Consider the following 24695-nt stretch of genomic DNA (forward strand, 5'->3'; position numbering starts at 1 on the left):
CAGAAATGTAGTAGGTATACATGAAGGCTAAATACTGTTAAAAGTTTGATTCCCACCCTGTCATTTTTTGTCCACATACTGTATGTGCGCATGATCATGGTCTTTGCTGTCATACTTGGGGCACTATTGTAGCCTATGATCTTTATCCAAAGCGTGATCAGACTTGCACTGTTCCAAAAGAAACATGCTTGTTTGTGTGGGTTTTTTTTGTTGAGTGGTATTTAGGGGAAAAGGCAGCTGGGATTGTTTTTTTCTTTAGTTGTGCGTTGTCGTTTCCAACCACTAGTGGGGGCTGGTTGAGTGGATTTTAACCTGAGCCATATTTGAAGAGGTTAAAGGAGTAGTCCACCACAAAACTGAGGTCCATACGGTATATGTCAAACATCACTTGACCAAACCGGAAAACTGGGTTGATCAATTCCGGTTGCCGGTATGTGCTATTGTAGCTTGTTATTGTTATTCTTAGTATTATTATTTGTGTTATGTTCTTCTTTATTCTATTATCTGAATGTATGTGAGAGATAAATCCTAGCGATCTATTAACAAGAATAGGGAAGCATATACCCTGTTGACCCTTCATATTAGGAATAAAAATTATTATGGTCAAGTCAATGGGCACCATTTTGGGGTGAACTACTCCTTTAAGGATTATGGCTCCAGTACACTCATTAGTTTTAAGGACACCCATAATGTTCTCTTTCAGATTTTTTGGACTCTTTAATGCAAATGTATTTTTGTCACATATGTTGTTTCAAAAGAAAGAGAATAATGAAAAAATTTTGTGCAGATCCCTTGCCTGCCGAATAGGCACATGCAGCAAAGCAGTACTATTGCAGAGGCAATATCATAGCCTTTGAGGTTTATCCGGGACACCATTATTTGCTTAAAAACTATACCCTGTCGGAAAAATCTAATCTCATAAACCCATACTTTATTCACAGTGGAGCATAGAAACTTATAAAATGTACCCCCAGAGAGAGAGAGAGAGAGAGAGATTGTCTGAATATTTTAGATGATATGCACTGTAAATAATGGCAGGATATTTAGTGTTTTTCGTGATGGTATAGGGAGATACAGTAACAAAACCAACAGAAAAATTTTGGTGACACCAATGATCATGTTTTAATGTTTTAATTTTAGATTATGCATACATACAAATGTACTCATTATACAAAATATATTTTCAATAGATTTGAGTTAAGAATTAATTTCACAATTCGTTATATATTTCATGTTTACAATGTAAAACAATTAAAGGCAAGAAGAAAGAAATGAATCATTATTCGCATGCAGGTAGAACATTTCTCTCATAGTAACCAGCATTGGTTATGTTTCCAGCAGGACTGTATTGACCAACAACAAAAATAGTGTTTCCATCAGTAGCCATTCCTACTCCAAGATCTGTAGTTGATTTCCACACAACTTGGGTAAAGTGTCCTGCAAATTATATACAATATAAAAGAAAGAAATTACAACTATAAGGAAGAAAAAATAGTTTTCTGAAAATTAATGACATTGTATTAATTGTTAATAGCTCTGAAATTTTCAGTAACACCTTACAGGTATTTGTTAACATTAGGAAATTCATTAGCATGAACTAACAATGAACAATTGTATCTTTGTTAATGCCAATAGTTACAGTATTCATGTTAGTTCATGGTGCATTAACTAATGTTAACAGTTAAAATATAAAATTTTAAAATATAGGAAATGCTGAAAAGAACTTTAATAAGATGAATACATGATGTAGAAGTATTGTTCAAAATTATAGTTCATGTTACTGCATTAACTTATGTTAACAAATGCAAACTTATTTTAAAGTTTTACCAAATTTTCAATACCTGTCTCTGGTTGATATCCTGATTTTTCAAAGTTGTAATCTTTAATCTCGCTATACCAACTGTCTACAGCCTCTTTACCTAAAATACAAACCATTTACTCAGACACCATAAACATTTCACACATTATCACAGTTTATTCATTATAATTTAAATAATGTATGACTGTAATTAACTGTCAGAATAAATTAATCTTAGATTAAAAAAATAACACTTAAGCAAAACACAGTCAGATCAAAGTGTATAGTGTCCTGCACCCACTAGTAAAAATATCAAAATAATTTGAATAATTTTCAGTTTGATTGTGTAAGACAATTTCCTGAATAAATATAGCACCTCCCCAAAGGATACTGCATGGGGGCAACGTGAGTGCTCGGGAAAGCAACTCTCTACGATTCACAGTGGACTTCCCACTGAGAAACATTTGGGTTTCAAAGACACACCTTTAGGGTGTCATACATTTGTATTCTTATTGTCTCAAAGCAAACTGTATATGAAATGCTACATGCACAAAGAATCTAAAATCTGTATCTTATTTGTTTTTCATTGAAATATCTCATTGCAAGTGGTTACAATGGTCTGACCCATATAACAACAGAATACAATGTTAAAGTATATGTGAAACTTCATTCAATGTTAATAGACACCTCCCATTCCAAGCATAAACCACTCACCCACTGTATACAGATTAAGGACAGCCCTTAGTTTTACAACAACCAATCAGTACCAAATTCCTATATGCTTTGTTCTCTGGTTATTTAAGGAGATGTGTACAAGATTTAGGCGGGACTTTCGATATCTAGAAATGCACCCCCATGACGCTGTATCTTTGATACAGCATCATGTTTCTTTTTATTTTATTTTGAGGAATCTGTAACCAGATCTTCATCTCCTTACCAGGTATGCAATGGTTTTTCGTTTGTTTTGTATTTGAATTGGAATGTAAATTGGCTTCTGAATTATGTTTTTCCTTACCTGGTTAATAAATTGTTATGTTTGGATTTATTCTGCGGCTACGAAAGTTATTGACATGATTAGTAAATTACGATGTATCCTTGTTTCCGCAACGTCTGAAAATCAGGCTAGTACCGGAACAAAATCCCAGACTAGATGGCATAGTAGTACATCAGCGGAGGATTTTGGAGATCCGACTAGCACTTGGCGCTAGTTTAAGTTAAATTAGATGCGTGGAGGCTAATTTCCTGTTTAGAGTAACAAGTAAATGTTGTCTGACCACTCTAAATCAGATGAGCCTCAGCCTCTGGTTATTTCAATATTAATCTATCTAAGTTGCATATTAAGTTATGGCACGATTATACAAAACTATCATTGGAGAAGACGGTCAGTTTGTTTTATGATAGTGGTCGTGAGCCTCTGGTTAGAAATAAATATTGTAATAATTAAGTTGCACCTCTATGGGGACTAAATAAAGTATGTTCAGAGATGAGCACGCATAAAAGGCGGCCTTCTGAACATATGGTCAAACCTCTAGCAGCGACCAAGCCTGATTTGGTTGTGATCGTGGGCCCGCATGATTATTAAATATTAATAAACGGCCGGTGCGTGAGTCCAAAGCGACATGAGTAGCCGAATGAACGGATGCAATAACAAGTAGGGCTAAACAAGAATAACCAAACATCCACCCAAATTCTGTAACTGGTAAAAGTAATCATCAATCCAATTAATATTAACATTATCTTGGAGTCAGATAATAATACAAAATTGCATAAATGCCAAAACGTCACTTGCAAGCGCCGGAAAAGACTGAACAAGCTATTACCCTTCGTTTGGATTCCGTCGTTGGGCCAAACGGATGGATGGGGCCAGATTTTTGCCCCTTACAAATTGTATATATAAGCTGTGTATGTAAGTTTAAATAAGATGCAGAAGTTACCTGTCTGCGGCTTTGGGTTGGAGCTAAAAGCATAAAATACATTTTCCCCATTGTCTGTGTCACTGTGTCCAAGGGAATTCGTACTGAGCATGTGATCTGCCCATTGTTGAGCAGATTTACACAGCGCCTCACTCATTTTCAGGTCTGGGGCTTGATGTTTCCTCCTGTACTGGTTGTGGGTCTCCAGGAACACTTTCTTGTAGCTCTCATCTATTGAGAATCAATCACAGACCAGCGCTTAATTATTTTTTAATTGTATAACACTATAATTGTGTTTTTATTTTACCTTTAAACAATGTAGAAATATATATATTAAAAAAATGTTGACCCACCTGCCATGGCCACCTAAAAATTCACTGTAAAAAAACAGGCAATTAGTGTGTTAATATGGATTACATTGAATATATTTTTATACACATATATGTGCTCACAGCAGACAGATGCTAATTGTATCACAAGTGACTATTCAACATTTTCATGATACTACCTTCTGTTCTTGTAGAGCTGTAAGGATGTGTCTGCTGACGCTGCTTTGGTCGATGAAAAGCTGTCCACAAGTGTTGATGTGCGTGTATATATACTTTTAGCAGCCCCATCTCCCCTTTGAAGACAAAACATTAACATTCCTCAGCTCCATCTCTTTCATTGTAAAAAAGTCCACTCCTTCCAAAGAATTTTATGTCCCAGTTATCTCAACTGGTGTCTGTAGTTCCCCGGAAGCTTCAATAGCATCATTCTTGTGCCACTTTTGTGTGTTGAGATTATCTTGAAATTGCCCAGTTATTGCTTCAGTTATTTCGGTGCTCCGTCACCTGCGTGTTCCAAGACAATAATAATAATATGTTTATTTTAAATAGCGCCTTTCAACATCTCAAGGACACTTTACAAAGATGTGATATACAGCGAACGGACGGTTTGTACTACAGCCCTCTACTTCCTGCTTTAATGACGTCACTAGAACAGTTTTTTTACTAAACTCCACCCAAAGGAATATGTCAGTCGCCAGCTAAGCTAACACTAAACTAAGCTGCTATCGAATCACAACACATTAAACAAACTACACAATCAGAACTCAATATCTATTTCTGAAGGAGGGACTTCAAAGAACAAGGAAGACATCAGCCCGTTTTTAGGACAGTAAAAACAGCACTTCAGATAAGTAAATTGTGTGAAAAATACTGTGGTTTTTTTTACATGTGAAACATGAACACGTGTTATATTGCACACTGTAAACACAATCAAAGCTGCAAAAACACAGAAAGAACGGGACCTTTAAATGCTGACGTCTCGGCAACAAGTTTCCAATTAGCAAACCTATATTAACTCTCTGAGCGACATCTGGAACTTTGTATACCATTTGCTTTATGGGTAGTATGAGTTCACAGTGAGTGCGCAGTGTGGTTACACTTTTAGATCACTGTGACCCACACTTTGTGACAACATTATGAGAATCTTGTGAGCTCATGGTGAGTTCACTGAGAGATCAAATTGTTGACCGGTTAATCTTATGTGTCTGCGCAAAATGTTTGGGAAAAATCTGTTTATTTGCTTTGAAGAAAATCTGAGAATATCTGTGTTAATACGTTCTCATGATGGGTGGGATTAGGGGATTTTTAAAGGGGCCATGGCACAAGACTTTTTTAAGATGTCAAATAAATCTTTGGTGTCCCCAGAGTACATATGTGCAGTTTTAGCACAAAATACCATATAAATAATTTATTATAGCATGTTAAAATTGCCACTTTGTAGGTTTGCGCAAAAATTTGCCGTTTTGGGTGTGTCATTTAAAATGCAAATGAGCTGATGAAATTCAAACACTAATCACAATGATGGTGGTTTGTTGCAATTAAAACCCAATTGTGCTTTTCTCTGCACTAAATGGCAGTGCTGTGGTTGGATAGTGCAGATTAAGGGGTGGTATATTATAATAAGAGCTCCTTATGACATCATAAGGAGAGCTAAATTTCAACAACCTATTTTTTCATGTGCTTGTAGAGAATGGCTTACCAAAACTAAGTTACTGGTTTGATCTTTTTCACATTTTCTAGGTTGATAGAAGCGCTGGGGACCCAATCATAGCACTTAAACATGGAAAAAGTCAGATATGGCCCCTTTAAGATAACTTGTCAATTCGTTGTTGTTGTTGTTGTTTTTCCGGGTGTCTGCGGGCAAGGATTGTCTGTGGGCCTGGTGGGTGGAAGTTTGATTTTGTTATCAGTGTAGCTACTGTAACGTCACATTTGTTGCACATACAAAGCACTGTGATTTTCTTAGGTCATCTAACCAGAAGTATGTTTTGATTATAGTGTTCAAAGGAAACAACTGATGCTGTCATGGCGCCAGTTTATCAGCAGATGTTAAAGCAGAACTCTTACACAAAAATAACATAATAGATTTATTAAAACACACAAGAGTTGTATAATTATAACAGTTACATATTATATATTTAGTTAATTGTTAAATTAGTTGTGTTGGCAATAAAGCATGTGTTTATTTCCAGAAAAATGTATCAATGAGACAGACACCTGCTGTCAGATTCAGTTTGTGTGGACATTAAGCCTCAGGAGAAATGACACAGACTGAATGCAGTATATCATATTGGATTGATAGATTGTTTGTAGTTGTGTCTGGGGCATTAAGTAATGTTAAAGTGTATGTTGTGTATTCTTCTCATCATTGTTGTGCCTACAATGTAAAAAAGTGAAATATAGATCTACTTAAAAAATTACTTCAATTGGTAACACTTACAATTTTTTGTTTCGTTTTTTTCCAACTTAATTTTTAAGTGTTAATCCACACTTTCAATTTGTACAGTAACCTACACTATATATGATATTGTTGTTTTTCTGTGTATGAAAGATTCATCTCTTATCTCAGTTACTAAGAAAAGATAAAATCATGTCCTGAGATTTTTTAGAATAGTTGATGAAGTATCAACAACAGCATTTAGTTTTAGTAATTGTTGTTTAGCAGTTTTTTCAACAAACAGGTACTGAAGTCCACCCAACTTAAAAGGTTCTGTTAAAGTCACAAGTTGGCCCAAATAATAATATTTACCTAATTTATAATAAAACTAAATATTTCTTTGTTGGCTGGACCTATTATTATATTACACACTCTTGGTCAAGTTACTTCTCAAGCAGTTTGTGTTGTATGCAAGTTTGTGCTTTTTCATTAGTCATTTTGTTGCATCATTTAGGAACAAATAAACATTTATCATGGTAACAACCAACAAACACCATCCATTAAAAATATCCTTTAAATACAACAGAAAACTTACAACGACAGCTTAAATAAATTTCACCAACACTAAAACAGTCATTTATTCATAATATTAACCTTCAAATTGAACATGATGCAATGTATGCTTGTTTAATTTTGAATAGTTTGTGCAGATTATTCAGTTTGCCAAGTTGAGCAAAATTGGAGTCCTTCATTGGTGAAGTAACTGAATTATATAAGATTTTTTCAGTGCATGGGTACCAACTACCAAGTTCAAAATCATATACAGAACCACTGTGGGGCAGCACCATCATTGATCGTAGCTTATCCACAAAGTACATACCAAGTTACGTTTAAGCAACATGCGTTTAATATGCAAATCAACATTCTTTACATTTTTTACATTAGGGACATCTCCAAACAAAACTTAAGCCAACTCACTGCTTGACAAGCGTCAGTTTTAAAAATTCCTTTACTATGATGTTCTAAGTCAGTGGTTCTCAAACTGGGGGCCGCGAGATTGTGCCAGGGGGCCCCCAGTTTTATGACATTTTATAAAATACATTCATTTCTCATGAATTCTGTGTAAATAAACCTAAAAAAAAATAAGGCTACTAACCAACAGCACTACTTTATATAACTTAATATGTTTTGTTTAATTAAAATGTTACATTTTAGAACAGTTTTGTCATAAATTTTCTTTGGGGGAGGCCACGAAGGAATGCACCGTACACAAGGGGGGCTGCACGCGGAAAAAGTTTGAGAACCACTGTTCTAAGTAACTTTTTGGTACTACAGTATAATGAGTAGGTCACACTTTTTGTTTAGATCACTTACCTGTAATGCAGAAATGTAGTAGGCATACCTGAAGGCTAAATACTGTAAAAAGTTTGATTACCACCCTGTCGTCTATGTGTAACTTTATGTCATTCTATTGCAGAGGCAATATCGTAGCCTTTGAGGTTTATCCGGGGCACAGTTAAAAAAAGATTCATTCAATTTACTCCATTTTTAAGGTAAGTGGTTGCAATTTATTTAAGCTACATTTAAACAAAAAAAATAGTACAATAAAATAAAATAAAAAACTTTTGTTTAAATTTGTAGCTTAAATAAATTGATTGCAACCACTTACCTTAAAAAATTAAGTAAATCGAATGAATCATTTTTTTCTTTCAGTGTATTTGGTTGCAAAGTGTACCCAGACAGAAAAAAATCTGAATGAAAAAATTTGAAAATCTCATACACCCATATTTTCTTCACAATGGAGAATAGAAAACATATAATATGTTTCAATCAAGGAAATAATGTTAAAGGGGTGGTTCAATGGTATTTCAAGCATTCTGACTTATTAACACAGTTATAGAGTTGTTTTCTCATGCTAAACGTAGGCAGAGTGTCAAAAAAGCAGTTGGACATGTTACAGAGTATTTCTGTGCCGAATGCACTACGCCAGGGTTCGTACAAGTTTCGGAAAGTTTTTTTCGATTACAGTTCCAACTGACGTTTCAGGGGTTTTCTATACGTATCACTTCTTTAAATGGGCACTTCCATCTTATCACGCGACACAGCTTTGTTTAATTTTAAAACTCAACAATGGCAAGAAAGATTAAGTGTGTTTTTGTATGTAAGGAGAAGAAATTCAGCCTTATGAAAACGATGAATATAGTTTTTTATCCGGGGTAGCAGCGGAGTTTTGCGTGTGTGTTTGATGTGCTGGATTTTCCCAACCGGGTCATGACGAGTTGCACGTGGTAAGTAAGACTTCTGTCTTATGTTGGAAATAGTCGCGTGCATATTATATAAATGACACGAACATGTAGTGAATCATAAGTTAAAACAGTGTTGTATAGTGTTGCATGACTCGTACTCGCTCCTCCCACGGAATAACTCGTCCTTCTTCATTTTTTCGTTCGTTATCGGAAAGATTCGGTAAATCTCGCTAATCTTTCTTTTATAAATCTGATTAAACTTAAGACTCTTCGGAGATATAAAGGATGTCATACTACTCTATACTCCAGATTAACATCAGAAATGCAGAAACAGCGTGTGTTACGTGAGCTTTAAAGGTGCCAAAGAATGCATTGAAATAATATGTTAAATCGTTTTTTGATATTTACATGTAATTTTATTAAGTGCCAAAATTATCCAGAAACATTTTACATTATGCATTTAGATTATGCATACATACAAATTTACTCATTATACAAGATATATTTTCTATAGATTTGAGTTAAGAATTAATTTCACAATTAATTATATCTTTCATGTTTACAAAGAAAAAAATTAATCATTGTTCAGATGGAGGTAGAACATTTTTCTCATAGTAACCAGCATTGGTTATGTTTCCAGCAGGACTGTATTGACCAACAACAAAAATAGTGTTTCCATCAGTAGCCATTCCTACTCCAACCTCTGTAGTTGATTTCCACACAACTTGGGTAAAGTGTCCTGCAAATGATACAATATAAAAAGAAAGAAATTACAAGAAGAAAAAATAGTTTTCTGGAAATGAATGTAACTATGACATTGCCTTAATTGTTTATTTAATTGATGTATAATTGAAATGTTCAGTAACACTTTACAATAAGGTTGTATTTGAAGAGTTTCGTTGCCAAACGAGATAAATCCATTTTTTTAATTGTTCAGAAATCTCATTTTTTGGTTGTGCATTCCAATTAATATCAGTGCAACTGCAGTTGGTTTGTTTTGATTTAAACCTTCATAACTTAAAAAATACAGCTAAGTAGCACCATAAAACAAAATAATAACATGATAACATAATAATAAACGTGTTTTGACAAAAATGGATTTATCTCGTTTTGCAACGAAACTCTTCATTTGTTAACATTAGGAAACGCATTAGCATGAACTAATAATGAACAATTGTGTCTTTATTAATGCAAATAGTTATTCATGTTAGTTCATGATTCATTAACTAATGTTAAGAGTTACAATATTACATTTTTAAATATGTATTAGCAAATGCTGAAAACAACACAAACTTTAATAAGATGAATAAATGACGTAGAAGTATTTTTCATAGTTCATGTTAGCTAAAGCATTAACTAATGTTAACAAATGCAACCTTATTGTAAAGTGTTACCAAATTTACAATACCTGTCTCTGGTTGATATCCTGATTTTTTAAAGTTGTAATCTTTAATCTCGCTATACCAACTGTCTACAGCCTCTTTACCTAAAATACAATGATTTGTCAAATTGACAATGAGTTATTTTATGGTAATATTTACATTAACCAACATTTATTCAGACACCATCAACATTTGACACATTATCACAGTTTATTCGCTATAATTAAGGTAATGGTAATATGACCGGGGTTAAACTGTCAGAACAAATTCATCTTTATTAAAGAAATAGCACAAAAAAGCAATAAAAGCAAAACCCGGTCACGTCACAAAGTGTTTAATTTTGGAACCACATATTTATCACTTTTACTGATCCACTGTATGAAGAATGTTTGGGCATAATATGTCACATATGACTTTATTTACAGTAAGTAAACTACTGTATAGTGTTCTGCACCCACTAGTAAAAAAATCAAAAATGATATCTGGTGTCTGAATAATTTTCGGTTTGATTGTATATTTAAGCTGTGTATATGTATGTAATAAGATGCAGAAGTTACCTGTCTGCGGCTTTGGGCTGGAGCTAAAAGCATAAAATACATTTTCCCCATTGTCGGTGTCACTGTGTCCAAGGGAATTCGTACTGAGTAGGTGATCTGCCCATTTTTGAGCAGATTTACACAGCGCCTCACTCATTTTCAGGTCCGGGGCTTGATGTTTCCTCCTGTACTGGTTGTGGGTCTCCAGGAACACTTTCTTGTAGCTCTCATCTATTAAGAATCATGATTTTTTAATCATAGTACTGCGATACTATAATTGTTTTCATGAACTTCTAAACAATGCAGAAATATATAAAATAAGTTGTCCCACCTGCCATGGGCACCAAAGACTTCACTGTAAAAAAAAACAGGTAATTAATTTGTTAATATGAATTACATTGGATATAATTTTCTACATACAGTAAGCATGTATACAAAGTCATTTTAACTTTATTATTTATCTTGACAAGAGGTGAGTTACTACAACTTATAAAATATAGTTGAAATAAGTCAACTTCATTTATAAGTTATAACAACTCATTACTAGTTAAGATAAATAATAATCAGTTATAATGACTTGTAACTTAAGATTTAATTAAACAAAACGATTTAAGGCAGCAAATAATTTTTTAAACATTTAAATGCAAGAAAGATATCAGTCATTATTCAGATCTCATTGTAACCTGTCCATTTCAATACCTGTCTTTGGTTGATGTGCTGATTTTTCAAAGTTGTCATCTTTATTCTCGCTACACCCATTGTCTGCAGCCTCTTTACCTAAATACAAACCAAATGCAAGGCAATCAATCCATGTCATCATAATTGTTTAAGTTAAGAATAAATGTAACAATTCATTATATCTTTCATGTACCATTTAAACACATTTAAATGCAAGAAAGAAAGAAATTAATCATTATTCACCTGCAGGTAGGACATTTTTCTCATAGTAACCAGCATTGGTCATGTTACCAGCAGGACTGTATTGACCAACAACAAAAATATACTTTCCATCAGTAGCCATTCCTACTCCGACATCTGTAGTTGATTTCCACACAACTTGGGTAAAGTGTCCTGCAAATTATATATACAATATAAAAAGAAAGAAATTACAAGAAGATTTTTTTTTCTTGAAATTTATTTAACTATAACATTGTCTTAATCGTTAATACGTAAAGAAATAAATAAAAACATAAAGGAAGCTTTTCATAGTCTAAAAGTTTCAGTAACACTTTACAATAAGGTTGTATTTGAAAACATTAGGAAACGCATTAGCATGAACTAACAATGAACAATATAGTTGTTTCTTTGTTAATGCCAATAGTTACTCATGTTAGTTCATGGTCCATTAACTATGTTAACACAGTTACACTATTTGTTTTGACATATGTATTAGCAAATGCTTAAAAATAACACAAACTTTAATAAGATGAATACATGATGTAGAAATATTGTTCATTGTCAGTTTATGTTAGCTAATGCATTAACTTATGTTAACAAATGCAACCTTATTGCGAAGTGTTACCAAATTTTTAGTACCTGTTTTTGGTTGAGGTCCTGATTTTCCAAAGTTGTAATCTTTAATCTCGCTATACCAAGTGTCTACAGCCTCTTTACCTAAAATACAAGCCATTATAGAGACATCATAAACATTTCACACATTATTTGCTATAGACCACTTCATCGGGCGCACGTGCGGTGACGCGATAAGTGTCTGGTCCGAACTTTACTTCCAGTTTCTGTTTGTTTAATGGTCCGGGCTGCGTTTCCCGATAACGTTCTCCCTTAGCGCGCTACGAAGACACTTAAGTTAAACCTTAACTACAGGTTTACCTTTTCTAGGCGCGTTTCCCGAACTGTACCTTAAGGTATACTTTCTTACGTACGACGTTACCAGGTGCTGTCCATGGCGATGGTGCTGAATAGGTTGATATCGATTGCTCGACAATCAATTGTTCACTTTATGTAATAGGTACTTCGCTGTGTTATGAGAGAGCGGTGTTATTTATTAAAGAAACATTTCAGAAATAGAAAAAGTTACATTTATTAGGAATATTTGGTAAAAATATTTCAAATTTAATATAAACCTTGTATATTTTATTTAATATCAAACCCATGCAAAACTCGCAACTTCATGTCCAAAAGTATAAGCATAAACTGCTCCAATGCATCCATTATTCCTTCACTTTAAAGGATAATTTATATTAGGGGTTAATAAATGCGTTGCACAGGGGAATAAGGTGGGTCGTGCAAGTCACCTGGCTTGGCATTACACTAAAAATATATAAAAACAAATTTTTGTTCATTAGTTCACGCGTTTATGTGCTTGGACACTGCGCAAGCAGCGCGTTTAAAATGCGGATAACGCCTAATGGACGCGTTTCTGGAGCCGCGCCTGTCTGTTTACCTTAAATATAACATAAAATATATATTATATGATATATAATTGTTGTATATGATTGTTTTAGGTTTTAGCTTTGATTAGTTTTAATGTGGAAAATTTGTTGACCTTATATACAAGCAATAATCAAGTGGAGCATTTTCTTTTGAGTGTTTATAAAGAATTTGGCATGCAGCTGCCTCAAAGTTAGAAAACATTAAAAAACTTCGATGCAAAGTCGACTTAACATCAATAATATTTAGGAAAATCAACAATTATGATTTCGTGATGAATGTGCTCCCGTGGTCTGCGATTTTACTTGATTTGTTTTATTGCAGCTAAAATAGATTCGCCCTGCCATAGTTTCACCAACTCCTCCACCCAAACGCTTTTTAAATAGTTTCTTAAGCCTGTAATAGTTCGAAGCTGATGTTCCTTTGGAAAAAATATAAAATATCTAACAACCATCAGTGTAATAATGTCTAATTATGTGAATATTTTAATCTTTAAATAAAAAAATGCCTAATTTAACACGGAGTGTACTTCAATTTTTTTTACAGATATTTAGTTATATATACTGCAATCTACACACGCTTTTATCACAGTGATGGCCCCTATCGGAGTCAAGTGGGATAAGGTACAGCTAAGAGTGCTTCAGACCAACCTTCCGAACGAACGACTTACAGAAGTGATACGTAACTAAGAACGTTTCGGGAAACACGTATTAACGATAAGGTACAGCTTAAGGTACAACTTAAGAACAACGTAGAGCTAAGAAGGTTTCGGGGAACGCAGCCCTGACTAGTTGCTGAAACGGAACTCTTAAACAAATACCTCTTCAAAAATAACAAATGTTTCGGGTTCCTATGTAATCTACATGTTATTTTGCTTGTTATATAAATAAACTAATTTAAAATGACTTTGTTGTTACATATTCTTTGCAGAGTTTACTGGAAGTTACGTGATGACCACAAAAGCTGCGTTTATATGTTGTTACTGCTGAAACCGTCTATAGTTTACATGACCAAATTCAAATTAATCTTGAATAAAAAAATACTTAAGCAAAACTTTTGGATCAAATATTTATACATTTTACTGGTAGTCCACTGTATGAAAAACTACTGTATAGTAGTAAAAAAATCTAAATAATTTGAATAATTTTCAGTTTGATTGTATATAAGCTGTGTATACAGATTAAATAAAATGAAGAATTTACCTGTCTGCGGCTTTGGGCTGGAGCTAAAAGCATAAAATACATTTTCCCCATTGTCTGTGTCACTGTGTCCAAGGGTCCTCGTACTGAGCATGTGATCTGCCCATTTTTGAGCAGATCTACACAGCTCCTCATTCATTTTCAGGTCCGGGGCTTGATGTTTCCTCCTGTACTGGTTGTGGGTCTCCAGGAACACTTTCTTGTAGCTCTCATCTATTGAGAATCAATCACAGACCACACCAACACTTAATGATTTTTTAATCACATGACTGCGACATTATAATAGTTTTTATGAACTTTTAAACAATGCAGAAATATATAAACAAAGTTGACCCACCTGCCATGGGCACCAAAGACTTCACTGTAAAAAACAGGTAATTAATGCGTTAATATTAATTGCATTTAAATATATGTTTTACATCCAATAAGCATGTACATGGTTTTGTGCTCACAGCGGACAGATGCTATCTGTATGATAAGTGACTATTCATCATGTTCATGAAAATACCTTCTGTTCTCATAATAAAACCAACAGAAACATTTTTGTGACACCAATGACTATAATGTCATGTTTTAATGTTTTAATGTAATAGGCCTACTTTGTAAAAAATTCTTTGCTGCATTATTTTTTATCAACTCAGATTTTTAAGTCATTTTAACTTAATATTTTTATCTTTACAAAGATGAGTTGCTACAACTTATAAAATGAAGTTGACTTATTTCAACTATATTTTATAAGTTATAACAGCTCATTATTAGTTAAGATAAATAAAAGTAAGTTAAACTGGCTTGTAAATTTAGAGTTGGTTAAACAAAACAATTTAAGGCACCAAAAATTTTTTTTAGAGTGTACACGATTTGTTTAGTGTAGATTTGAGTTAAGAATTAGTTTCACAATTCATTATATCTTTCATGTTTACAATTTAAACACATTTAAATGCAAGAAAGAAAGAAAGAAAGAAAGAATTTTTCACATGCAGGTAGAACACTTTTCTCATTGTAACCTGTCCTTTTCAATACCTGTTTTTGGTTGATGTGCTGATTTTTCAAAGTTGTCATCTTTATTCTCGCTACACCCATTGTCTGCAGCCTCTTTACCTAAAATATAAACCAAATGCAAGGCAATCAATCCATGTCATTATACTTGTTTAAGTTAAGAATAAATTTAACAATTCATTATATCTTTCATGTTTACCATTTAAACACATTTAAATGCAAGAAAGAAAGAAATGAATCATTATTCACCTGCAGGTAGAACATTTTTCTCATAGTAACCAGCATTGGTTATGTTTCCAGCAGGACTGTATTGACCAACAACAAAAATATACTTTCCATCAGTAGCCATTCCTACTCCAAGATCTGTAGTTGATTTCCACACAACTTGGGTAAAGTGTCCTGCAAATTATATACAATATAAAAAGAAAGAAATTACAAGAAGATTTTTTTTTTCTTGAAATTTATTTAACTATAACATTGTCTTAATCGTTAATACGTAAAGAAATAAATAAAAACATAAAGGAAGCTTTTCATAGTCTAAAAGTTTCAGTAACACTTTACAATAAGGTTGCATTTGGTAACATTAGGAAATGCATTAGCATGAACTAACAATGAACAATATAGTTGTTTCTTTGTTAATTCCAATAGTTACTCATGTTAGTTCATGGTGCATTAACTATGTTAACACAGTTACACTATTTGTTTTGACATATGTATTAGCAAATGCTTAAAAATAACACAAACTTTAATAAGATGAATAAATGATGTAGAAATATTGTTCATTGTCAGTTTATGTTAGCTAATGCATTAACTTATGTTAACAAATGCAACCTTATTGCGAAGTGTTACCAAATTTTTAGTACCTGTTTTTGGTTGATGTCCTGATTTTCCAAAGTTGTAATCTTTAATCTCACTATACCAACTGTCTACAGCCTCTTTACCTAAAATACAAGCCATTTATACAGACATCATAAACATTTCACACATTATTTGCTATAGACCACTTACTTCCAGTTTCTGTTTGTTTAATGGTCTGACTAGTTGCTGAAACGGAACTCTTAAACAAATACCTCTTCAAAAATAACAAATGTTTCGGGTTCCTATGTAATCTACATGTTATTTTGCTTGTTATATAAATAAACTAATTTAAAATGACTTTGTTGTTACATATTCTTTGCAGAGTTTACTGGAAGTTACGTGATGACCACAAAAGCTGCGTTTATATGTTGTTATTGCTGAAACCGTCTATAGTTTACATAATGGTTATATGACCAAATTCAAATTAATCTTGAATAAAAAAAATACTTAAGCAAAACTTGTTCAGGTCAACGTGTCTAATTTTTGGATCAAATATTTATAAATTTTACTGGTAGTCCACTGTATGAAAAACTACTGTATAGTAGTAAAAAAATCTAAATAATTTGAATAATTTTCAGTTTAATTGTATATAAGCTGTTTATATAGATTAAATAAAATGAAGAATTTACCTGTCTGCGGCTTTGGGTTGGAGCTAAAAGAATAAAATACATTTTCCCCATTGTCTGAGTCACTGTGTCCAAGGGTCCTCGTACTGAGTAGGTGATCTGCCCATTTTTGAGCAGATTTACACAGCTCCTCATTCATTTTCAGGTCCGGGGCTTGATGTTTCCTCCTGTACTGGTTGTGGGTCTCCAGGAACACTTTCTTGTAGCTCTCATCTATTGAGAATCAATCACAGACCACACCAACACTTAATGATTTTTTAATCGTATGACTGCGCTATTATAATTGTTTTATGAACTTTTAAACAATGCAGAAATATATAAACAATGTTGACCCACCTGCCATGGGCACCAAAGACTTCACTGTAAAAACAGGTAATTAATGCGTTAATATTAATTACACTGAATATAATTTTTTTACAGAGTAAGCATGTATCCACCTTATTTTCGAAACGTGGAAGTAACTGTGATGAATTTCCCTTCTTTGCAAGATGTCCATTTTAATAGCCAGCCGGTATAAAAGGCGCAGTGGGTGCACGCATAAAACATGATTTAAACCGTTATGGTAAATATTTACTAAACCTGCCATGTATGAAACTATGTGAGGATGAAATTAAGAAGTGGCCTGATATATCATATGAAGATATATTCTATCATTTCTGTTGTTGCTCGGGGGGACAGGTCTTCAATGCACAAATATTAAAGCACGAGACATTCCAGTATCTTTACAATGGGAAAGTCAGTCGATTTTGTGTACATGGAATAGACTAAGACTTCGTGTTTTTAAACGTTTCAGGCGATGGTTTAAAATGTCACATCTGTCCCTCTGGTGTGAGGTTTCTTTAAATGGCAATTTTTAATGGACTTTGTTTTTTGGCGACACATCAAGCTTTATGCGGTCCAACAGTCAGCAGCATTTTTCTCATTCAACACATTGTAAGTTATTTGAACAAACCATAATAAACATATTAAACTATTACACATATTGAGTATTGTTTTCATTTTTTTTATATATATTATTACATTGCACTAGAACCAAGGAGGTAAGATGGAGACGTCAGGCTTATGAAATTATTTGCTTATTTTAAAATTATTCGCTTTTTCTTTAAAACCATAACAAAAGTATGCACAAACACATTAAGAACTATTATAAACATTAACTAATAAGTAGTTTATGTCGTATATATTTTGTACTCTGTGATCAAATTTTTTTAATAATATATAGTGAAAGAATAAATAAATAGTAGTTTCTATGAAAGGTTTTTCTGGATTGTAGGTTATACAGATCATGGGTGCACGTGCGCCACATACACATTCAGCTCTTGCGCTTGTGTGCATGATCTCTGAAAGCCAATGTTGACATTTGAAATCACCTAAACAAACACGCTCCTACCCCAATAGAATTTGGACCTTCTTTTGGTAGACCCGCCCCACACATACGCAACCCAGGCAACGATGCCAGTTAGTAGACACGCCCCTTACTGCACAAGTGTGTTTTGGTTCTCGACCTGACTTCCTTTTCCAAAGTGTTTTTCAAAAATCATGCACCACGCCTTTAACTGCATAAATTATGCTGGTTTTCCTGGATGCAATAATAAACATTAAATAGCGAATCAAAACTCGCACACTCGTTTCCCCCCAATATACGACTATTTTTAGCTTTGGTGGCTCACCAAAGTTTTACACAAGGAGCTTAAAGATGGCGGCACCCCCATTTACGTCAAAAATAAGGTGGATACAGTTTTGTGCACACAGCAGACAGATGCTATCTGCTAGTGACTATTTATCATGATCATGATAATACCTTATGTTCTCATAACAAAACAAAAACAAAGCCAACAGAAACATTTTGTGACACAAATGACTATAATGTCATGTTTTAATGTTTACTGTTTTAATGTAATATTTTAGCTACACTGTAAAAAATACTTTGCTGCCTTAAAAATTTTTGTTGAATCAACTCGGATTTACAAGTAATTTCAACTTACTATTATTTATCTTGACTAGAGATGAGTTGTTATAACTACAGGTAAGTTGTTATAACTTATAAATTTAAGTTGACTTTTCTCAACTATATTTTATAAGTTGTGACAACTCATCTCTGTTGACATGACTTGTAAATCTGAGTTGATTCAACAAAACATTTTAAGGCAGCAAAGTTTTTTTACAGTGTAGAGTATGCATAAAAAAATCTTTGCTGCCTTAAATTTAAATAAATCAACTTCATTTTATAAGTTATTACAACTCATTACTAGTTAAGATAAATAATAGTAATTTAAAATGACTTGTAAATCTGAGTTAGTTAAACAAAACAATGTAAGGCAGCAAATATTTTTTTACAGTGTACACAATTTGTTTTGTGTAGATTTGAGTTAAGAATCAATTTCACAATTCATTCAATCTTTTATGTTTACAATTTAAAGGGGACATTTACAAGACTTTTTTAAGATGTGAAATAAATCTTCGGTCTCCCCAAGAGTAGCCTACGTATGTGAAGTTTTAGCTCAAAATATCATATAGATGATTTATTATAACATGTTAAAATTGCTACTTTGTGGGTGTGAGCAAAGATGTGTTGTTTTTGGTTTTAGTCTTTTGGATGCAAATGAGCTGATCTCTGCACTAAATGGCTGTGCCATGGTTGGATAGTGCAAATTAAGGGGAGGTATTGACCCCTTGTGACATCACAAGGGGAGCCACATTTCAATTGCCTATTTTAAATCATTTGCAGAGAATGATTTACAAAAACTAAGTTACTGTTTTATTCTTTTTTACATTTTCTAGTTTAATAGGAGCACTGGGGACCCAGTTGTGGCACTTGGACATGGAAAAAGTCAGATTTTCATAATATGTCCTCTTTAAACACATTCAAATGCAAGAAGGAAAGAAATATTTTTTTTTACTTGCATGAAGAATACTTTTCTCATTGTAACCTGTCCGTTTCAATACCTGTCTTTGGTTGATGTCCTGATTTTTCAAAGTTGTCATCTTTATTCTCAGTACACTTATTGTCTGCAGCCTCTTTACCTAAATACAAGCCAGTAAATTTCAGGCAATCAGTCCATGTCATCATAATTGTGTGTGTGTGTGTGTGTGTGTGTGTGTGTGTGTGTGTGTGTGTGTGTGTGTGTGTGTGTGTGTGCGTGCGTGCGTGCGTGCGTGCGTGCGTGCGTGCGTATACAAGATATATTTTCTATAGATTTGAGTTAGGAATTAATTTCACAATTTATTATATCTTTCATGTTTACAATTTAAACACGTTTAAATGCAAGAAAGAAATCAAACATTATTTACATGCAGGTAGAACATTTTTCTCATAGTAACCAGCATTGGTTATGTTTCCAGCAGGACTGTATTGCCCAACAACAAAAATTGTCTTTCCATCAGTAGCCATTCCTACTCCAAGCTCTGTTGTTGATTTCCACACAACTTGAGTAAAGTGTCCTGAAAATGTAAAAAGAAAAACATTACAACTATAAAAAATTATTTTCTGGAAATTTTTTATTTTGTTTTAAAGGGGCCATGGCATGAAAATCAGACTTTTTCCTTGTTTAAGTGCTATGATTGGGTCCCCAGTGCTTTTGTCAACCTATGATGTCATAAGGAGCTCTTATTATAATAATTCCGCCCCTTAATCTGCACTATCCGACCACAGCACTGCCATTTAGTGCAGAGAGAAAGAGAAAATATTTCACAGCACAATTGAGTTTCAATTGCAACAAACCACCATCATTGTTATCAGTGTTTGCACTTCATCAGCTCATTTGCATTTTAAAGGACACACCTAAAAACGGCACATTTTTGCACACACCTACAAATTGTTAATTTTAACATGCTATAATGAATTATCTATATGGTATTTTGAGCTAAAACTTCACATATGTGCTCTGGGGACAACAAAGATTTATTTGACATCTTAAAAAAGTCTTGTGCCATGGCCCCTTTAATTGTTAATATGTAAGAAAAAAATAAATAAAGGAAGGAAGCTTTTCATAGTCTGAAAGTTTCAGTAACACTTTACAATACAGTTGTATTTGTTAACATAAGGAAATGCATTAGCATAAACTAACAATGAACAATATAGTTGTATCTTTGTTAACGCATGCTTTGTCATGGTGCATTAACTAATGTAATACAGTTACACTATTTGTTTTGAAATATCTATTAGCAAATACTTAAAAATAACACAAACTTTAATAAGATAAATAAATAAAGTAGAAATATTGTTTATTGTTAGTTCATGTTAGCTAATGCATTAACTAATGTTAACAAATGCAACCTTATTGTAAAGTTTACAAAATAGTCAATACCTGTCTTTGGTTGATTTCCTGGTTTTCCAAAGTTGTAATCTTTAATCTCGCTATACCAACTGTCTACAGCCTCTTTACCTAAAATACAAACCATTTATACAGACACCATAAACATTTATCACAGTTTTGATCAAGGAGTTAAACTGTCAGAACAAATTTATCTTGACTTAAAAAAATAACACTTAAGCAAAACACGGTCAGGTCATGTTGTCTAATTTTGGAACCAAATATTTATTCATTTTACTGGTAGTATGAAGAATGCTTGGGTATGATATGTCACAGTTGACTTTATTTTGCTATCCTCAATTACATAAGTAAACTACTATATAGTGTCCTGCACTCACTAGTAAAAAATAATAATTTTCAGTTTGATTGTATAAGCTGTGTACATGTATGTAATAAGATGCAGAAGTTACCTGTCTGCGGCTTTGGGTTGGAGCTAAAAGCATAAAATACATTTTCCCCATTGTTTGTGTCACTGTGTCCAAGGGTCTTCCTACTGAGTAGGTGATCTGCCCATTTTTGAGCAGATTTACACAGCGCCTCACTCATTTTCAGGTCCGGGGCTTGATGTTTCCTCCTGTACTGGTTGTGGGTCTCCAGGAACACTTTCTTGTAGCTCTCATCTATTGAGAATCAATCACAGACCACATCAGCACTTAATGATTTTTGAATCGTATAACACTATTTTTGTAAACATTTAAACAATGCAGAAATATATTTTAAAAAATGTTGACGCACTTGCCATGGTCACCAAAGACTTCACTGTAAAAAAACAGGCAATAGATGTGTTAATATGAATTACATTCAATAACTTTTTACATACGTGCTCACAGCAGACAGAGGCTATTTGTATCATAAGTGACTATTCATCATGATCATAATACCTTCTGTTTTTGTAGAGTTGTAAGGATGTGTCTGCTTTCGCTGGCTTCGGTCGATTTAAGCTGTCCACAAGTGTTGTTGTGCATGTATATATACTGTTAGCAGCCCTATTTTCCATTTGAAGACCAAACATTAACATTCCTCAGCTCCATTTCTCTCATTGTAAAAACTGGGTAAACTGGATCCTTTAAAAGTCCAGTGCTTCTAAAGAATTTTATGTTCCAGTTAACTCAACTGGTTTCTGTATAGTTCCCTGGAAGATTCAATAGCATCATTCTTGTGCCACTTTATTATTGTGTGGTGAGATTATCTTGTAATCGCCAAGTTATTTATTCAGTTATTTAGGTGCACAGTCACCTGCTGGTTCCAATATAACCTCAAAGAATTTTAATTGGTAAGGTAGAAAATAGTTTCCTTCACAGCAGACCAGCATAACAAGATGCTTCACGTTAATAAGATGCTAGAATGGTGTAAGGAAATTAAAAAAAATGTAAAAAACGCGATGGTGAATGTAGCCAAAACAAACCAAGGTCACTTTTCATGCAACATTTTTATTAAAAGATTTTTACATTGTAGGCTATGTAAATTATCCTTACTGTATCTTGAGGGTTTTTCTCTTCTTAGTGGTTTAAAGGCACCTATTTCATTGCTAAAAAACAATGTTATTTTGTGTATTTGGTATGTGTTTATGGTTCAAAAAACACATTATTTTTCACATAACGTACATTTTTGTAGCTCCAGATTTCCCTCTCTTCCTGAAACACACTGATTTTGTACAAAACTTGTCGATTTGTCCCTGATTGGCCAGCTAACCTGTACATTGTGATTGAAATGCCTCTGATACAAGCCGGAAATGTGACGCTCCTTACCATGTTTGAAAGATTCGGTCACAATGCAATGCTAACAGGAGTTAATTTACAGGTTGTGAGTCCAAGCAGGTGGAATTATGATAACGTCGGTCTTGTCTTTATTACGAATCCCAATCCGTGTGTTTGTTGTAGTCCTAGAAAAGAGTTTACGTTAGAGACGATAGCTTGCGTCATTGTTTACTTTGGGGTATGTACCTTTTGCATATTGTTAATAATACACACTTACACCAAAGGAAATGTCAAATCGTGAATCGGACCATAGGGGCTCTTTAAAAATTATTGTAATATAATACTTATATTATGTTAAATAATAACAAGTCAGTGAAGTAAAGAAGCCTACAGATAGCGTACTACCGGTACTACAAATAAAAAAGTTTTTTTATATTTTTATGCTTTACTGTATTGACAATCGAGGGTGAACTATATAATGTCTTCTTCATTATTTAATAAAATATGTATAAAATTACTTAGATTTTATAAAAGTAGATACTATTTAGATTTAGATTTTGTTCATTGCAATACAAACTAATACTACTACAAATAAAAATGTTGAATTTTTATGCATTACAGTAGGCTATTAAGAATTTGACGGTGTATTGTATATAATCCACTCTTATTATTTGATGTAAAAATATATATACAGAAGCATTCAAAAAATAGTTTGTGAGATTTTACTTTCTGGTGTCCTAGCAAGTAATAGATAAATGCTGTCAGTCTTGATTTTGTCATAAGCTTATAATGGGTTGCCCTGTTTTACAAGACACACACTCCCAGACTCTAGACGTTGTCTGTCAAGTCCAGTTAAAAGAGTAGCTGGTATTTCAAAGAACTGTTGTCATGCAAGTTGCTTTACGGTTCACCCCCATGATCATAGTTAAACAGACAGGAATGTGTCAAAATGCACATTGAAAACTCATTAGGAGGCACACACCAGATGTGAGGGGTGTTTTAGCCTTTAGGCTATAGCCTATACGCCTAAACACCCCTCACATTGCAAAACCTAAAACACAGAGTTTGAAGCAACAGTATATTGTTGCTTTAAACTCTGTGTTTTAGGTTTTGCCAATAACAAAACAAAACTAATGAGTTGATTCCTTAAATTTTCACATTAACATTGTTGTGCATGGCCAGACGGAATCTATAATCTTTTTTGTTATGTCTGCACAAAATGTTTAGGAACAATCTGCAGAGTTTATTTGTTTTAAAGAAAACCTGAGAAAATGCCAGCTGTAAATATTACACATTTTAAAAAATATATATTACAAATTAAATAAAATATAGATTACTTTTATTTAAGGTTTACAATACAAATTATCTGGGTACCACCCAAATGTGTGGCCTACTCAAACTGGTCTAGTTAGCTAGATCAAAATGAACCAACCAACAGATAACAGAGCAAAATATTTTTTTGCATATACAATTAAAATATTATTGTATAAAATGAAAAAGCTTGTGTTAATATGTTATCATTAGGGTATTAAAGGCAGGGTGCATGATTTTTGAAAAACTCTTTGGAGTCGGGCTGAGTACGAACACACACCTGTAGCCAATCAGCAGTAAGGGGCGTGTCTACTAACCGACATCGTTGCATGGGTTGCGTATGTGTGGGGCAGGTCTATCAAAAGAAGGTCCAGATTCCATTGGGGTAGGGGCGTGTTTGTTTAGGTGATTTCAAATATCAACATTAGCTTTCAGGGATTATGCACCCCGCCTTTAAGATAATTTAATAATTTCGCAATATGTAAATGAAACCTCGGAGCATTTTTCTGTCTGTCTGTCACGTAGTCGATAGAGACACGTGAGGTTTCCTCAATTCCTCCGCGCTAAGTTTTATTTCAGACATCTCAAACATTAAAATGGTTCGAGTTCTTTCATCAAAACGTCACAGCAAACAAACTGACCACAGAAACGTGGACGCGCGAGTTAGGCTATGTACTTAACTTGAAAAATGCTTAACTTGGCTTAATGTACAACGACAAGGGA

At 33.5% G+C, this 24695-nt stretch overlaps 2 protein-coding genes and 1 long non-coding RNA gene across 3 annotated transcripts in view; 1 reads left to right on the forward strand and 2 right to left on the reverse strand.

The window, feature by feature from the left end:
* Nucleotides 1-2843, forward strand: part of LOC141350066 (uncharacterized) — a 137673-nt gene extending 134830 nt beyond the window's left edge. Inside the window, exon 2 of the long non-coding RNA XR_012358006.1 lies at nt 2602-2843. This is a non-coding gene — a long non-coding RNA (uncharacterized lncRNA). The remainder of the gene's footprint in view (nt 1-2601) is intronic.
* LOC129422913 (Golgi-associated plant pathogenesis-related protein 1) lies at nt 1269-4775 on the reverse strand. The gene is made up of 5 exons (XM_073854420.1): nt 4220-4775; nt 4065-4088; nt 3733-3942; nt 1842-1919; nt 1269-1437 (listed from the first exon to the last, which is right to left on the reverse strand). Exons 2-5 carry the CDS (start codon nt 4069-4071, stop codon nt 1280-1282), a joined length of 453 nt encoding a protein of 150 aa, XP_073710521.1. The 5' UTR covers nt 4072-4088; nt 4220-4775; the 3' UTR covers nt 1269-1279.
* A 4281-nt stretch (nt 4776-9056) lies between these two features.
* On the reverse strand, nt 9057-22077 carry LOC129422912 (uncharacterized). The gene is made up of 20 exons (XM_073854417.1): nt 21846-22077; nt 21700-21723; nt 21375-21584; nt 20959-21036; nt 19943-20092; nt 19598-19675; nt 16988-17011; nt 16655-16864; nt 16031-16108; nt 15417-15566; nt 15192-15269; nt 14509-14532; nt 14175-14384; nt 12118-12195; nt 11503-11652; nt 11281-11358; nt 10913-10936; nt 10603-10812; nt 10072-10149; nt 9057-9402 (listed from the first exon to the last, which is right to left on the reverse strand). The coding sequence occupies exons 2-20, from the start codon at nt 21704-21706 to the stop codon at nt 9242-9244; spliced, it is 2076 nt and encodes a 691-aa protein (XP_073710518.1). The 5' UTR covers nt 21707-21723; nt 21846-22077; the 3' UTR covers nt 9057-9241.
* Between the last annotated feature and the right edge of the window lie 2618 nt (nt 22078-24695).

This window comes from Misgurnus anguillicaudatus, chromosome 16, assembly GCF_027580225.2.
Source record: "Misgurnus anguillicaudatus chromosome 16, ASM2758022v2, whole genome shotgun sequence".
Classification (NCBI taxonomy): Eukaryota; Metazoa; Chordata; class Actinopteri; order Cypriniformes; family Cobitidae; genus Misgurnus; species Misgurnus anguillicaudatus.